Below are 16383 nucleotides of genomic sequence, written 5' to 3' on the forward strand. Positions count from 1 at the left end.
CTGCACAAAGACGATAACCCTCACCTATAAATGACTGCTTCATAACATTCACCGATCCCTCATAAAACAGAATGATCAAGACAGCACAGGAAAGATAGAGTACATTGTGTCACAGACTAGTGGATTTAATTGGAAGCAGGGACATTACACTTCCTTATGTTTTCTTCATGGCTATTTTATCATATCAATACGTTATCTTGACTTTATGGCTAAAATTACATCCATTTTAAAATATGCATTTGAAAACAAAGTAAAAGTAGTACACTGAACATAAATATAAATGCAAAGTGTAAAGTGTTGGTCCCATGTTTCATGAGCTGAAAAAATACAAAAATATCAACATTTTCCATATACACAAAACCTTTATTTCTCTCCAATTTCAAGCACTTATTTACATACCTGTTAGTGAGCATTTCTCATTTGCCAAGATAATCCATCCATTTGACAGGTGTGGCATATCAAGAAACAGCATGATCATTACACAGGTGCTTCTTGCGCACACTAAAATGTGCAGTTGTCGTCACAACACTATGCCACAGATGTCCCAAGTTGAGGGAGTGTGCCTCGTGACTTGTTTGGGTGAGCGGTTTGCTGATGTCAACGTTGTGAACAGTGCCCCATGGTGGCAGTGGTGTTTTGGCATGAGCTGGTATAAGCTACAGACGACCACAATTTTATTTTATCGATGGCAATTTGTGAATGCAGAGATACCGTGACAAGATCCTAAGGCCCATTGTCATGCCATTAATTGACTGCCATCACCTCGTGTTTCAGCATAATGCATGGCCCCATGTCTCAAGGATCTATACACAATTCCCGGAAGCTGAAAAACAGGGACCAGTTGAGAACAAAATAACACAAATCAGAAAAACATCCATTTGTAAAGACTTCAAAAGAACATGGGGAAAGAGTTAATTTTTTATTTAACTAGGCAAGTCAGTTAAGAATAAATTCTTATTTACATTGACGGCCTAGGAACAGTGGGTTAACTGCCTTGTTCAGGGGAAGAACAAATGTTTACCTTGTTAGCTCGGGGACTCAATCTTGCAACCTTTCGGTTACAATTCCAACGTTCTAACCAATGGGCCAATTGTGCGCCGCCCTATGAGACTCCCAATCACAGCTGGATATGACACAGCCTGGATTCGAACCAGGGAATGCAGTGCCTTAGATCGCTGCGCCACTCAGGAGCAATGGTGGAGGTCCTGCTTCAAAAAGCACACAGTGCTTCAGAGTACACATGCATTCTGAGGCCACGCACCATATGGCCTTTTAAATAGGCCCCAACCTTAACCACTTCCATAACTGTAAAGTACAGTTATGAAGAAACCATATCAGGCTTATCAGGCAAAACAAAATAAAACACTGCTCCATTGATAGGAATTATTTTTTATTGTTTTACTGGTATTTTTGATATTGAAAATTTAAATCCAGGTGTACAGTATCATATAACTTTCTTTCAGGGTCCAATTCTTCAGCTCTGAGCGGGAAGTTGGGACTTTTGTAGCTCTGGTCCAGGGCATTACGTGCGGCTTCATCAGCAAGCCATATGTAAGCCCCTGGACCAGAGCTAGGACATGTGTTATGTACTGTTCATCAATCCGTTAGCATGGCATCAGCAGATCTTCAGATCTTCTCACAGAGGGAAAGGGATAGAAACAGGCAAAATAACCTTAAAGCATTCTCAAATTAATCTACAAACTAAAAATATATACTCACGTCAGTGAAAATTACTTCTAAGCTCTTATAAAAAAATCTTTATAAATAGCATAATTTGAAAGCTATGACACCCCCCCTCTTCTTTTTAACTTAAAAATGACAATTTCCTGATAGCAGCCCCAAAATGGATGAAAAATTCAAGTAACAGGCCCAACCTCTTGGGACACTCGCTACGTATTTTGAATAAAGCCCCTCTTCAGGAAATACTTGAAGGCTGGAAAAAGTTGAGGTATCTGTTGGACTAAATCTGACTTCTACAATGTCAAATTAGAGTAAAATCAAACCAAAAAAAGAAAATCAAACCAATGACTTAGTTGAATGCCATCAAAATAGCAGTGTAAAGGTTTGAGCGCTTTATTTCAAGCATATAAAGCTGAATCCCTTGAATCAGCGATATATGTGAAGTAACACACAACCCCCCAGTGTTGACAGAGCTCTTGTGGAATAAGTGCTCGTGTGGAAGGTCAATGATACCCGCTAACCCATTCATATTCTCATTATAGACATTATAGTGTACCTGGATCACTGTAATCTGCATCTCAAAAAGGGGGCATGAGAATGGGAAACATTCCCTACTGAATTGATTGTGCGGTGGACATCAGTTATTTGACATCAAATTACTACCGAAGGAATGAGTTCAGTTTTACAGCTTTTAGTGGAGGGAAATATTGGTTCTATGTAAAAGAAGCACACACACCCCGAGCTCAAGACTGCCTGCCTTCTCCCCCCTTCTTGGCAATCTCTTTTTCCCCTCACCATCTTTCTTCCTCTCCATCCCAGGTGCACAGCACATTGGCCTGCTGGAAGGCATGGACCATTAAGGTATCTTTCTCTCCCACTATGTTGACCTGTGAACTATGGAGTCTTTGAAGGCAGAGTGATGGAGATCCATAGGGGGCCCGTCAGAGAAGATTACCCATTCTCTACGCCCTGGCCCCTCTGGACTGGCGCCAGTCGAAAAAGGACAAGAGGCCAGAAAAAGCTACGGCGAGAAAGAGGGAGATACTGGGTTAACTACCTACACTGTAAGTAAGCCTCTCAAAGCTGCCATCAAAACAGGCATGGTCTACTATACAGTATAAGCTTCAACTGGAGATATAACAAATACTGAGTATGTACGCCAGTTCTAATTCAAATTAGAAATATAACACAAAAGGCCATCTCCCAAACTTACTCCTGAGGGCATGGCATCAAACAAGGGGAAAAGCCTAAGCAACCGAGAACAAACATCACTCCTGCAACAGAAAACACTAAATAAAGGAAGTTAGATTTATGAGACTGTGTATGATAGATAAACTTAATATCTCTAAGCTTGGGCCAATGAAGAGAACTTATAGATAGACCGTCACTGTCTGATAACTGTCAACTGTAAGGGAGGATGAGTTCTACAAGAACTGTAGCATCTGACGGCACAAAACTGACCCAAACTGATTCAAAAGTCCAGATATATACTGTAGCTACAGTCACGAATTAAATGTAATTAAATAAACAGCATCAATCATTCCTCAAATAATGTATATTATTTACACAACAGAATTTCCAGAATAAGTCATAACAGCAAGAGGGGATGGGCACTGGTCGGTGTGAGTGGGATATAACATCCAAATTCTAGAGTCTTTCTTTTGCCGTTGTCCTGAAGCACAGACATTTTTTGGGGAGCCAGGTCATGGAAGAATTATTAGGGGCCATAGGGAGAAATAGGGAAGAAGACTTGATGCCAAAGTGCTTTTACCTAAACATGTCCCAGCCAGTCTCAGTCAGAGGCCACGGCGGAGAGAGAGAGAAAGAGAGAGGATTGAGAGCACACAGTCAACCTTTGTTACATAATTTCATTTGCTGTAAACTAGTGCCTTCATTTTGCGCTTATCATTCCTTAGCAGTCTGAGATGGGAGGGACTGAGGGCCAGGGGGAGGGGCCAAGAGGAGGAGACATCCAATCCCGGTGCAATGATGTCATTGGTGCGTAAGGAAGCGGGGAGGTGGGCAGGGCTGGACATAGGGTAGTAAAGGAAGGGATTGAGAAGCAGGGCAGGGGGCCACAGGAGGGATGGGGTTTAACCCCTCGGCAGGCTGCACATCTCACAGAGCTCTGTGCCTGGTTGGTTCATGAAGGTGCAGTGGAGGCAGGACCACATGGCTGATGAGGAAGCTGGAGTAGAGGGACCCCCACCCATGGCACCAAACTCCTGAGGGCCCGATGGCTGCCCACCCTCAGTGCCTGAGGAGAGAAGAGAGAGTGGTCAGGGGTAAGGGAAAACAGAAAGATGACTCTTACCAGTGATTACTTTTCAGACTTATTTTTGTATGAAGGAATGATACATGTAATGAGCTGATTCCAAATTGGTCTTTGTGGTCAATAAAGGTTTACTGAAATTAATGCAAGACAAGTTCAACTCATCCATCACTTTAAAATCCAATCCATTTCTTCTCAACAGCTATAGAAATGTAAAAATTTCAACTAAGGCATGTCAGCGCCCTCCTTTATGCCCAGTGGAACTTACTGCACAGCTGCTCGATGGTGGCCCACTGCTCAGACTTCTTCCAAGTCTGAGCCAGCTCCTCGTCTTTTGTCTTCACCGCGTCCAGCAGCAGACCAATGCTGTCCTATGAACAGATCATTATAACTCTGTTATACAACATACAGCGCACATTCAGAAAGTATTCACACCCCTTGACTTATTCCACATTTTGTTATGTTAACCTGATTTTAAAATGTATTACAATACCCCATAATGTCAAAGTGGAAATATGTTTTTAGAAATGTTTTCAAATGAATAACAAATGAAAACGTGAAATGTCAAGAGTCAATAAGTATTCAACCCCTTTGTTATGACAAGCCTAAAGTTCAGGAGAAATATTAGCTTAACAAGTCACAAGTTGCATGGACTCACTGTGTGCAATAACAGTGTTTGATTTCTTATATATTTTTTAATTGTCTTGAAATTACACTGTACCAGTCAAAAGTCTGGACATGCCCATTCAAGGGTTTGTCTTTATTTTTACTATTTTCTACACTGTAGAAGAAGAGCGAAGACATCCAAACTATGAAATGACACATGGAATCGTGTAATAATAATATATTTTTTTAAACGGTTAAAACAAATCTAAATATATTTTGAGATTCTTCAAAGTAGCCACCCGTTGCATTGATGACAGCTTTGCACACTCTTGGCATTCTCTCAACCAGCTTCACCTGGAATGCTTTTTCCAACAGTCTTGAAGGAGTTCCTACATAAACTGAGCACTTGTTGAATGCTTTTCCTTCCCACTGTGGTACAACTCATGCCAAACCATCTCAAATAGGTTAAGGTTGGGTGATTGTGGAGGCCAGGTCATCTGATGGAGCACTCCATCACCCTCCTTCTTGGTCAAATAGCCCTTACACAGCCTGTAGGTGTGTTGGGTCATTCTCCTGTTGAAAAACAAATGATAGTCCTACTAAGCACAAACCAGTTGGGATGGTGTATCACTGCAGAATGCTGTGGTAACCATGCTGATTAAGTGTGCATTGAATTCTAAATAAATCAGTGTCCCCAGCAAAGCACCCCACACCATCACCTCCATGCTTCACAGTGGGAACCACGCATGCAAAGATCATCCATTCACCTACCCTGCGTCACAGACACAGCGGTTAGAACCAAAAATCAAAAATTTGGATTCAGATCAAAGACATATTTCCACCGGTCTAAATGTCCATTGCTCATGTTTCTTGGTCTCTTTTTATTGGGGTCCTTTAGTAGTTATTTCTTTGCAGCAATTTGACCATGAAGACCTGATTCACGCAATCTCCTCTGAACAGTTGACATTGAGATGTGTCCTGTCACTTGAACTCTGACAAATTTATTTGGGCTGCAATCTGAGGTGGTGCTAATCTAATTCATTTATCCTCGGCAGCAGAGGCAACTCCGTGTCTTCCTTTCCTGTGGTGGTCCTCATGACAGCCAGCTTTATCATAGCGCTTGATCATTTATAAGACTGCACTTGAAAAAACTTTCCAAGTTCTTGAACTTTTCCAGATTGACAGACCTTCAGGTCTCAAAGTAATGGACTGAATTTCTATTTTCTTATTTGAGCTGTTCTTGCCATAATATGGACTTGGCATTTGACCAAATAGGGCTATCTTCTGTATACCACCACTACATTGTCACAACATAACTAATTAGCTCAAACGCATTAAGGAAAGAAATTCCACGTATGACCTGTTAATAAGGCACACCTGCTAATTGAAATACATTCCAGGTGACTACCTCATGAAGCTAGTTGAGAGAATGCCAAGAGTGTGCAAAGCTGTCATCAAGGCAAAGGGTGGCTACTTTGAAGAATCTCAAATATATTTCAGTTTGTTTAACAATATTTTGGTTACTGCATGATTCCATGCGTGTTATTTCCTAGTTTTGATATCTTCGCTATTATTCTACAATATAGAAAATAGTAAAAATAAAGAAAAATCCTGGAATGAGCAGGTGTCCAAACTCTTGACTGGTACTGTATGTCAAGACTTGGAAATGGCTGTCAAGGAATGATCAACAACCAACTTGACAGAGCTTGAAGAATATTAAAAAGAACGATGTGCAAATATTGTAAAATCCAGGTGTGCAAAATTCTTAAGTGACTTACCCAGAAAGATTCAAAGCTGTAATCGCTGCCAAAGGTGATTCAAACATGTATTGACTCAGGGGTGTGAAAACTTACATGTTAGATATTTCTGTATTTAATTTTTTTTAAATTAGCAAAAAATTATAAACACTTCTTTTCACTTTGTCATTAGGGGGTATTGTGAGTAGATGGGTGATAAAAAAAAAATATTTCATCCAATCTGAATTTAGGCTGTAACAACAAAATGTGGAATAAGTCCAGGGATATGAATACTTTGGAAGGCACTGTATTTTAAAGTGAGTAAAAGTACACTACATGACCAAAAGTATGTGAATGCCTGCTCGTTGAACATTTCATTCCAAAATCATGGGCATTCAAATTAAGCTGGTCCCCCCGTCGCTGCTATAACATCCTCCACTCTTCTGGAAAGGCTTTCCACTAGATGTAGGAACGTTGCTGCGGGGACTTGCTCTATGGACCTCACTTTGTGCACGAGGGCATTGTCATGCTGAAACAGGATAAGGCCATCCCCAAACTTTTGCCATAAAGTTGGAAGCACAGAATCGTCTAGAATGTCAGTGTATGCTGTAGCGTTAAGATTTCCCTTCACTGGACATAAGGGGCCTAGCCCGAACCATAAAAAAACCCAACACTATTATTCTTCCTCCACCAAAATGTACCATTGGCACTATGCATTGGGGCAGGTAGCGTTCTTCTGGCATTCACTAAACCCAGATTCATCCGTCAGACTGCCAGATGGTGAAGCGTTATTATGTAAAGCGTGTAATGTATTTAACCGCCATCAAAGACATTCTCAGGAAAAACATCCTGACGACTACGACACTAATCACTTCCACATTGGACAAACGTGGTGATAATCTGAACCTTTTGTAGCGTGACAACAAACCAAAACATTGTGCTTGAACGTGTTTGGTGTGTGCGCGAATCTGTATGATGTGTGGAAAAGAGTGTGTGTGGCATTACAGTACTTACTCTGAGAGGCATGACCTCGTTGGTGACCAGAAAGATGAGTAGGTGAAAATCCGACACAATGTCCAGGAATACAGTGGAGGTGCACTGGGACAGGTACGTAGCTAAACTGTGGAAGTCCTGTTACACACAGAGAAAGGGGAAAACATAGAATATGATCGAGAGTAATATAGCCCCTCCATAGCCCAGGGACTCTAAACATGAGCAATCATTTTCATTGGCAGAGTTACATGTGATCAGGTTGAAACATAGCAGAAATTATGGCTGTTGCCAAAGAGGGTTATAGGGTCAGGGGGGAATGACAGAGCCTTCTGAAAGCTCTGAGACAGAGAGAAGTATGTAGGTCACTATTTGGCTACGGAAAGCAAAATAATTATAACATTTTATTTGTTACTGTGGGTGTGTTATTGAGCAAGTCTCTCTCAGAATGTGTCTGTTCTCTATGGGGAAGTGTTGTGTGGAGCAGAATAATATATAATAATATATGCCATTTAGCAGACGCTTTTATCCAAAGCGACTTACAGTCATGTGTGCATACATTCTACATATGGGTGGTCCCGGGGATCGAACCCACTACCCTGGCGTTACAAGCGCCATGCTCTACCAACTGAGCTACTGTGCGTGTGATAATGATTACCTGTGTCTCTCCCAGGATGTCTCTGTTCTCAATGGGGAAGCGTTGTGTGGAGCAGAAGGTGTACTGGGGGTCCTTGGGGAACGTGGTGGTTATCTGGATGGAGATGGAAGGAAGGAGAGCGAAGAAGAAGAGTTGACTGACTGGAAAAGAGTTAAATCTTTGAGAGCACGCGCCTTCCCTCTGACATCAGTGAGATGTAGAGCCAAGAAAACAGATGTCAATATGAAAACAGAATACAAGAAGGAATTAAGTGCTCTCAGATGGTAATAAATATTAGGCAAGTTATCTAGTTCTCTTTATTTTCTCTGGCTGATCATTGGCTAGCACCACCCCAGGGTGAGGTGGTAGATGTATGGCTGCATGGCATGGAGATGCCAACATTTTATGAGATTATTGTGGAAAGAGGAAGACATCATCCTGACATCATTGGGCAAAATTTCGGTTTGACCATTTAGTTGTTCGTAAACACACACAGCAACCAAAATGTTCTGAAAACAACATGTGTATATGAACTTGCTAGTTGGAAGGCATGGGGAATATAAATGGAATAATATTGATTGACAGAGGCTTATTTTAGTAGACTGGCCCTGCCAAGTTTGCTAAACTCTAAAACCTGCCATACCGCTACTCAACATGTCATTGATGAATTACCGACAGTGCCTTCAGAAAGTATTAATAACCTTCGACTTATTTCACACTTTATTGAGTAAGGGAAAAATAATGAGAAAGTGAATTTTTTTTTTTAGAAATATTACCACATTTATTGAAAATTAAATACAGAAATATCTAATTTACAGAAGTATTCACACCCCTGAGGTAATACATGTTTGAATCACATTTGGCAGCAATTACAGCTGAGTCTTTCTGGGTAAGTCTCTAAGAGCTCTCCACACCTGGATTGTGCAACACGTGCAAAATGTTATTTTGAAAATTCTTCAAGCGGTCACATTGGTTGATCATTGTCAGACAACCTTTTTCAGGTTTTGCCATAGATTTAAGAAAATTTAAGTCAAAACTGTAACACGGCAACTCAGGAATGTTTACAGTCTTCAGGGTAAGCAACAATGATTTGGCCTGATGTTTAAGGTTATTGCCCTGCTGAAAGGTGAATGAATCTCCCAGTGTCTGGTGAAAAGCAGATTAAACCAGGTTTCCTCTATTTTGCCTGTGCTTCGCTCCACTACGTTTATTTTTTACTCTGAAAAACTTCCCAGTCCTTAACTTCAAGAATATCCATAAAACAATGCAGCCACCAATATGCTTGAAAATATGAAGAGAGGTATTAGACTTTAATATTAAGACTTTAAAAGCGATCATACACTGTTTACCAGGGGGCAGGGATATCAACGTAAAAGCTCATCTGAAGATGGTGCTGGCGGAGGCTAAAACTGGCGAGTGTAAATGGTATAGGGATATTGTTATCCACGTTGGCACCAACAGTGTTAGGATGAAACAGGTCAACGGGCAACATAGCTTCATGTAAATCAGCTAGAAAGACATGTTGGCATTGAGTAATTGTCTCTGGGCCACAGTTAAGGGGAGTGATGAGCTCTACAGCAGACTCGCACAACACTGGGCTACATGGGTCGGCAGGTAGCCTAGTGATTAGAGCATTGGGCAGGTTGCTAGATCGAATCCCCGAGCTGACAAGGTAAACATAATAATAATAATAATAATCTGTCGTTCTGCCCCTAACCCACTGTTCCTAGGCCTTCAATTTAAATAAGAATTTGTTCTTAACTTGCCTAGTTAAATAAAGGTTAAATAAATAATGAATAAAAAAATCGCTGGTTGAAAACTGTAGATAACTGGCCCTCTTTCTGGGGCCAAACCTGCTGAGGAGTGACCAACTGCATCCAAGCTGGAGGGGTGCTATCAACAGAGAGCCCCGTCTAACTCTTCTAGGAGATAGGGTGCAGGCCAGGCAGCAGGCGGTTAAGCCAGCCTGCCAGTTTAGTGGAGTCTGACACTAGCACAGTCAGTGCTATACTTTACTAGAGTGGTTGGAGTCACTGACGTGATCTTCCTGTCTGGTGGGTTATGGGTAAGGGTAGAAAGTTGGTAGTCTGTTGATAGCCCTCTAGTGGTGTGGGAGCTGTGCTTTGGCAAAGTGGGTGGGGTTGGCCCTGTCCGGGGGTATTGTTAGACATGGCCACAGGGTCCCCTGACCCTCCATCTCAGCCTCCATTATCTATGCTGCAATAGACTATGTGCCGGGGGGCTAGGGTCACCCATCCGATGAATTTCTCCTGTCTTCTGGTTCCCCCTCTTCATCCCTCCCTGTAACTGCTGTCTCAACCTCTGAAAGCTCATTTATGAAAAGCAAACAGACACTACTGAGGTGCTGACCTGTTGCACCCTCTACAACCACCCTGCTGGTCATCTATGAATGTTTAAACATCTTGAAGGACGATCTGGCCTTAACGGCCATGTACTCTTATAATCTCAAACCCAGCACAGCCAGAAGAGATCTGTCCACACCTCAGAGCCCATTTCTTCCTAGGTTCCTGCCTTTATAGGCAGTTTTTCCCTAACCACCGTGCTTCAACATATGCATTGCTTGCTATTTGGGGTTTTAGACTGGGTTTCTGTATAAACACTTTGTGACGTCTGCTGATGTTTATAAATACATTTATAAATGCACTGCTTGTCTGAGGGACCTTACAGATAACTGCATGTGAATGGTACAGAAATTAGGTAGTCTTTCAAAAAATGTTTTTACATTATTATTGCAGAGTAAGCCCATGCAACTTAGGTGACATGTTAGACAAATTTGTATACTTGAACTTATTTCAGGCTTGCCATAACAAAAGGGTTCGAATACTTATTGAATGAAAACATTTCCGCTTTTCATTTTTAATTAATTTGTAAAGATTTCTAACAACATAATTCCAATAACATTATGGGTATTATGTGTAGGCCAGTGACAAAATCTCAACTTTAACTTCAGGCTGTAACAGCAAATTATGGGGAAAAATTGAAGGTGTGAATACTTTCTGTAGGCACTGTATATGCAAGAACTTATTCAATCTAGGGGTGTGAACGTTTAAACAAAGTTGGGATGCTTGAAATTAGGAAAGATTCCTAACCGAAAAACACTTTTTTTTTTTACGTAGATGCAGAAAGTAAACAGCTTGGTGGATCAATTTCCGCAACAACTAAGAACGTTGAAGGGGAAGGCTCAACTTTTCCACTGCTTTGGTGCCCTGGCTACCAAGCTGTGAACAGCTTGAAGTGAACCTGTGCACATACTGTATGTGACTGTGTGAGAGCCAAGTGTTGCATCTCGCTAATCTCAATATCCAAGCCTATTCATTGATGATAGGCCATGCTTCATTGAAGTTATGAGACATTGTAAGCCAATAAAGTGTGACATGCAGCCTTCCATTGCGAGATACAACACGGTTTTGACTGGTGGCCATCCTGCCTAAACTGCGCCCACCCCTGCGCTCTCCGTCCCTTGCTAGCTCGTTATGAAAGATGCAAGTGTTTGTTCTCGGAAGCAACTAATCAGTCTCCACCGTTCCAAAAATACGGAATCTTAGGAGTAAAATCTTAGCACTCAGAAATGAGAGTCGACGTGCAAGGAGTTTAGGAAACAATTATTTTGGAGTCGACTCTCCACCACTACGTCATCGTTAACAGTTGGGAAAATGGCAAATAGAAAGGCAAGCTACAGCAGCGAAGTCCTGTATGGGAATTCTTTGAGAAGTTAAATGAGAAGGAAATTGAGATAAAGTAGTATAGGTACAATGGTTAACCATGTTGCTGGCAGCAACAATGAATTCACATGGAATTTTATGAATTTTTCTTCTTGTTTTAACAGAAACATCAGAGAAAAAAAAAATCAATCATACTCACGTCTATGATAAGGTACTCCACGGGAAGAGGCCGGGCTAGATAAGTGATGTCGTTGCCAAATTTATCTTTGTCCTGTTGAGGGGAAGAACAATCATCAATGGAGAGAAAAATAGGAATACTGTAGCAAAAAAGGTACACGGTGTTTCCTCCGACACATTGGTGCGGCTGGCTTCCGGGTTAAGTGGGTATTGTGTCAAGAAGCAGTGCAGCTTCGTTGGGTTTCGGAGGATGCACGGCTCTCCATCTTCGCCTCTCCCGAGTCCGTACGGGAGTTGCAGCGATGAGACAAGACTCACTACCAATTGGATACCACGAAATTGGGGCAAAAACAGTGTAACATTTTTTTTTTAAATACAGAAAAATTAGTTTCCTTAGCATTTTCAACTGTACTGATGGTTTTATCACTAAGCATGTTGCGTTATATAGCGAATGTGTCCACTCTGGTCTTGGCACATGCGCTCTAGCCAACAGCTGGCAGATACAGTGAGGGTATAGCCTACATGATGAGAATATTATGGACAGAAAAATATTAATTTTAAAATTTGTCAAATGGCAGCCAAGCATCGATCATGTCACCAGAATAAGACCCTCAATATTTATTAGAAAAGAGCATCAAGCTCATCACCTTGGACTTTCACCACCCTGTGAAGTTCATAACTTATTTAATATGTAGCCTAATAAACTGCATGCTTTCCTGAGTCATAGTGGGAGGATCATACCATATCATCACGTGACTCCAAGTTTACTTCGATATGATGGTTGATTACATCAATATTGACACAAAGGCATATCCACAGCCAATTCGCGCATAATTAATTACAGACAAAAAGATCCCATGTCGAACTAACAAATTATCTGTCAGCATTTATAAAATTATACTGATACTTCCTGTTTCCATCACAGCTGTCGTGGTTTTATTTTTATACGGTATGACTACTTGAATAAAAACTGTAGATGGAAACGAGGTTAGTAATAGAAATAAAAATGCTGAAAACATGTTGGCTCACTATTTAAAATGAAGAACAAATTATAGGATGAAAAATACTGGAGTTCTGGCGCAGGTACAACTGACTAGCGCTACCTAGCAAAAATAAACAATTCATTATTGGAGTCAAAGTATTGAAATATCGTCCAAAATAATATTGCGATGTAACAGTATAGCAATTTTTCCAGCAACACTATTGGCTAGCTCCATTTATTCATACCATAGCCACATCCATTTAACTGATCAACTGAATAATTTCACTTAATTGAAGCATAATAAACTTCAATCAAGCATGACAACGTTTGTTCCTTTAGTTTCAGCCAAAATAAAATGTTTGGTGAACTAAAATGACAAAATGGTCTGTTAGTGGTGAGAAAGAAAAGGTAGTGACTTTGAGTGCATTCTCTTTCAGAGTTTATTGAGCTTTTGAGAAGTTTAGACAGTCTAAGAATGCGTGTGTGTTCCTGTACCTTGTAGAAGACGTCCGGTACATACTGCTCTGTGCTGGACTCTTTAGCGTAGCCCAGCTCGGGGGCGTCTCGGCAGGGCAGTAGGCACTCGTCTCTCACCAGGGCCATGCACTGGTTAGACACCTGGTAACCCTCAAAGTGCACCTGGTTATCAGGACCACCTGGCGGGTAACACAGAGTCCGACTGGGGGTTGATACCACCGTTGGTCAAATACCATAGGATTTGTTTTATATATTTCTGTAATTTATAACCTATGTGGTGATGCTGTACTGTTAAGTTTGAGAGGAGATGCAAGACGAATTTCGCGAAACGGACACAAATAAATTATATAGGAGTGGTAAGACGGCACAAAACAATCTGGGACCAGGCAAGGGATTACCTGATCTATGAATATCACAAGATCAGGGAATACCAATCATCACTCAATGTTATGTAAACAGATAGCTCTTTTAGACAGTGGCGCAGGCCCAGGATAGAAAAATATACACAGTGCATTCGGAAAGTATTCAGATCCCTTCACTTTTTGTTACGTTACGGCCTTGTTCAAAAATGTATTTTAAAAAATGTCCCTCGTCAATTTATAAAACAACAGAAAGATCCCATAAGTATTTAGACCATTTACTAAGTACTTTATGAAGCACATTTGGCAGCCTCAAATCTTCTTGGGTATGACGCTACAAGCTTGGCACACCTGCATTTGGGGAGTTTCTCCCATTCTGCTCTTCATATCCTCTCAAGCGCCGTCAGGTTGGATGGGGAGTGTCGCTGCATAGCAACTTTCAGGTCTCTCCAGAAATGTTTGATCTGGGCTCTGGCTGGGCCACTCAAGGACATCGAGACTTGTCCCGAAGCCACTACTGCGTTGCCTTGGCTGTGTGCTTAGGATCGTTGTGCTGTTGGAAGGTGAACCTTTAACCCCAGTCTCAGGTCCTGAACACTGTGAAGCAGGTTAGTCATCAAGGAGCTCTCTGTACTTTCCCTCGATCCTGACTAGTCTCCCTGTCCTTGATGATGCCACTATCATACTTCACCGTATGCATGGTGCCAGGTTTCCTCCAGACGTGACGCTTGGCATTCATCAGACCAGAGAATCTTGTTTCTCATGGCCTGAGAGTCCTTTAGGTGCCCTTTGGCAAACTCCAAGCAGGCTGTCATGTGCCTTTACTGAAGAGTGGCTTCCGTCTGGCCACTCGACCATAAACGCCTGATTGGTGGAGTGCTGCAGAGATGGTTGACCTTCTGGAAGGTTCTCCCATCTCCACAGAGGAACTATGGAGCTCTGTCAGAGTGACCATCGGGTTCTTGGTCACCTCCCTGACCAAGTCCCTTCTCACCTGATTGCACAGTTTGGCCGGGCAGCCAGGTCTAGGAAGAGTCTTGGTGGTTCCAAACTTCTTCCATTTAAGAATGATAAAGGCTACCGTGTTCTTGGGGCCCTTCAATGCTGCAGACATGTTTTGGTATCCTTCCCCAGATCTGTGCCTAGACACAATCCTGTCTCGGATCTCTACGGACAATTCCTTCGACCTCAGCATGTTGTTTTTTGACATGCATTGTCAACTGTGGGACCTTATAAAGACAGGTGTGTGTTTTTCCAAATCATGTCCAATCAATTGAATTTATCACAGGTGGTATCCAATCAAATTGTAGAAACATCTCAAGGACGATCAATGGACAGGATGCACCTGAGCTCAATTTCAAGTCTCATAGCAAAGGGTCTGAATACTTATTTACATAAGGTACCCGGTTTTTTATTTTTAATACATTGGCAAAAAAAAAATCTAAAAACCTGTTTTGGCTTTGTCATTATGGGGGGTATTGTGTGTAGATTGCTGAGGATTTTTTTATTATTATTCAACCCATTTTGGAATAATGCTGTAATGTAACAAAATGTGGAAAAAGGTCAAGGGGTCTGAATACTTTCCAAATGCACTGTATGTAAAAACAAACTGTTTTATTGTCACATACACCAGATAGGTTCAGAGAAAATATGTTTTACAGGGTCAGTCATAAAGCAAATTAGGGTTAAGTGGCTTGCAAAGGCACAGACAGATTTTTCATCTTGTCTGCTCTGTCACTGGCCCAACACTCTAACCGCTAGGCTTAGAGTGAGCCACAGGTAGCCTAGTTAGGTGAGCCATGGGTAACTAGCGTACCTGTGGCGGCCACAGTGATAAACTTTGACCCAAAGTGTCCGTCGGGTGAGAGTCTGCAGGGGTTAGACTGTTGGTTCTGGAAGTGTCCAGCCGTGATGCACTCCTCTGCACTCAGGAAATACGAGTCCTACACAGACAAGATAAAACATTTTAATGATCAAAGAAATAAAGAGTCAGATATTTCAGCTTTGTCCACCTAGAGTAGTCTAGATTCATTCACAAAACTAATGCTGTGCGCTATTCCCTTGCATTTCACAGTTCTGGTCTACAGGTTAAGGTTATAGTGCTTGTCCAGGCAGTGTATGGATGTGTTCTCACCTTGTTCCTGGTGTATTTAACCGTTCCTATCCTGGTGTCCTCAGAGAGCAGGTCAGTGAATATCCACCCCACCTACAGTAAAGACAACACAGGAAGACAGTCAGTAGAACACCATCCCAGCCAAACTAAGAATCTTTATGAGTAGCACTTCACTGCGGCGGAACTCCCGGCCTCAGACCCCAAGGCGGCAGATGTTGGCAGAAGACTGCCTCCTTAGGAATGGTAGGCTATAGTCTTATGGGTACTTGGTAATTGGCTCCTCTACAATAGAAATACATTTTATATGTACAGGCAGGGCTCTCCCTAGAATGTTATGAAAAAGTTGTGCTGATGTAGACCTACGGTTGTGTGTGTGTGTGTGTCTGGAAGGAAGTTGGCGTCAGGAAGTTGGCGCATTTTGCGTATTTTTTATTTATTTTTTAAATAGAACATTTCCTGAAACCTAGAATCTTAAATTCCATAAAACAATGTAGCCAAATCAGTATCAATTTATCCTGAATGAACTTGGTGGAAATCTATTTTTTTGAGCTGAAAGACTATGGCTAGAGCTTACCCATGATGTTGCACAACGATTTATGTCAATTAGTCATCGTATGATATACTTGGCCTTGAATTGACAAATCTGAAATGCCTATTTCGTGCAAATCAGT

At 41.6% G+C, this 16383-nt stretch overlaps 1 protein-coding gene across 2 annotated transcripts in view; it reads right to left on the reverse strand.

Moving 5' to 3' along the window:
- Positions 1-1346: 1346 nt before the first annotated feature.
- Positions 1347-16383, reverse strand: part of LOC124038474 (nuclear protein localization protein 4 homolog) — a 36502-nt gene continuing 21465 nt past the window's right edge. The window contains exons 10-18 of one of the 2 annotated variants that reach the window (XR_006839358.1): positions 15734-15805; positions 15416-15542; positions 13259-13419; positions 11804-11875; positions 7943-8035; positions 7309-7425; positions 4221-4323; positions 2476-3937; positions 1347-1632 (exon numbers count right to left, since the gene is read on the reverse strand). Coding sequence is in view for 1 of the 2 variants with exons in the window: in XM_046354399.1 (XP_046210355.1) it covers positions 3774-3937; positions 4221-4323; positions 7309-7425; positions 7943-8035; positions 11804-11875; positions 13259-13419; positions 15416-15542; positions 15734-15805 (909 nt within the window). In the remaining variant the exon portion in view is untranslated. Of the gene's footprint in view, positions 3938-4220; positions 4324-7308; positions 7426-7942; positions 8036-11803; positions 11876-13258; positions 13420-15415; positions 15543-15733; positions 15806-16383 lie in introns of both variants that reach the window. The other variant, XM_046354399.1, reaches the window with a different exon arrangement.

The sequence above is a fragment of the Oncorhynchus gorbuscha genome, linkage group LG06 (genome assembly GCF_021184085.1).
Source record: "Oncorhynchus gorbuscha isolate QuinsamMale2020 ecotype Even-year linkage group LG06, OgorEven_v1.0, whole genome shotgun sequence".
Lineage (NCBI taxonomy): Eukaryota > Metazoa > Chordata > Actinopteri > Salmoniformes > Salmonidae > Oncorhynchus > Oncorhynchus gorbuscha.